This window comes from Procambarus clarkii, chromosome 6 (assembly GCF_040958095.1).
Source record: "Procambarus clarkii isolate CNS0578487 chromosome 6, FALCON_Pclarkii_2.0, whole genome shotgun sequence".
Taxonomy (NCBI): Eukaryota; Metazoa; Arthropoda; class Malacostraca; order Decapoda; family Cambaridae; genus Procambarus; species Procambarus clarkii.
The window spans coordinates 16,397,935-16,399,477 of NC_091155.1; the positions used below are offsets into that span (position 1 = coordinate 16,397,935).

Consider the following 1,543-nt stretch of genomic DNA (forward strand, 5'->3'; position numbering starts at 1 on the left):
GTCCCACATTCAGCATTGACATTTTAGCAGAAGTATTTCTTTATAGAAGAACTTCATAATCATAAAAAAGATGAACTTTATAATCTTCTGTTATAGTTCAACTTTACTTAGGTAATTCTTGGAGGCTTTAAGTGCCATTGGGTACCTTTGCGTCGTTTTGTGCAGCTTTGGGTGGCTTTACATAGCTTTGCGTGGCTAAGTAGCGTTGTGTGGATTTGGGTGGGTTCCTGTTTGGTTGGATTTGGGTAATTTTAGGAACCTCTCTGAAAGTCTCGTTTCTTCCCGAGTGGACTACGTTGCCAGCGAGATGTAAGGTCCCTTTGGTGGATGATCCACCCCGGACAGGCAACCCATCAGTTAGCTAACCCTCTTGGGTGACCCACTATGGTGATTGACCTAGCCTGGTGGTTAGCCCACTCAAGTGATTGACCCACTCTGGTGGTTGGCCCATCCTCGTGGTTAGCCCAACCTGGTGGTTGACCAACCCAGGCGCTCAAGGGAAGTCACTGAGTGACTTGCTAACTACCACAAATAATTAATTTAAAAAGTTAGAGAAAAATTTTCATAACATATTCTATTGTTTCCTCTATATAATAAATATCTTGTTCTCTTTATATATTTCAGCATATAAACATTGACACGAAATGAATGTTCAAAATACTTGTATTTTCGTTATTAACACACATTAAACACATTTCGTTATTAACACACAAAATATATGTATTTTCTGTTCAACAACTTAAGATACTTATGATGAGTTGAATGGAATTTATTTTGCATTTAAACATACCGTTCCAAGGGGGAAAATAAATTTCAGGTGATACTGCTCATTTTTTTTTAATAAATATGTAGTGAATAATTCAGTTAATATTTTACATAGTTGTCCATTACGCGAGGTACAGATCGGGCGAAGGGCATTCTGTAATGTTTCAGCTGTAGCCGGTACAGTGAATAATTCACATTCACTGATGTTGCCTTCATATCCAGGTATGTATTCTCTGTGCCCACCGTGTCAGTCCACCGTGTCAACCCATCATGTCAGCCCAAAACACCAGGGGCGGAGACCAGTGCTGACGAAGGAAGAAGAAACACTCCAGAAGGACTCACCAGGGCAAGGAACACACCGCCTCCATTTCCAATAATGTTGCCCGGAACACCGAAAGAGCCATCGAGGTTATTATTGAAGCCATTAAAGCCATTAAAGGTGTCAAAGTCACCAAAAGTGCCACGAAGGCCACCTAAGGGGCCAATAAAGCCTTCAGAGGCCAGAAAGTCACCTGGTAACTGACCATTATTGTTGAAGGAATTATCAAAGAAACCTTCATTGCCATTAAAGAAATTTACAGGAAAATTGGCAAAATTATTGAATGGATTTTCAGAGCCTCTTAAACCAGGTCTGGGTAGAGAACCGCTACTAAGTGGGCCACCGAAGGAGCTGCCAAATGCTCCTGCCGTGCCTCGAAATCCGCCTAAGGATCCAAATCGACCGTCCGAGGAGGCATCGAATCCTCCTGGCAAACGACCATTAACACCAAAGGAGTTG

General features: G+C 41.9%; 1 protein-coding gene across 1 annotated transcript in view; it reads right to left on the reverse strand.

Annotated features, from left to right (window-relative positions):
• Positions 1-818: 818 nt before the first annotated feature.
• The window catches only part of LOC123753216 (keratin, type I cytoskeletal 9), a 2,729-nt gene continuing 2,004 nt past the window's right edge, over positions 819-1,543 (reverse strand). Inside the window, exon 2 of the mRNA XM_045735209.2 lies at positions 819-1,543. This exon is cut by the window's right edge and continues 743 nt beyond it. Within this exon, the coding sequence (XP_045591165.1) occupies positions 1,039-1,543 (505 nt within the window). The 3' untranslated portion in view covers positions 819-1,038.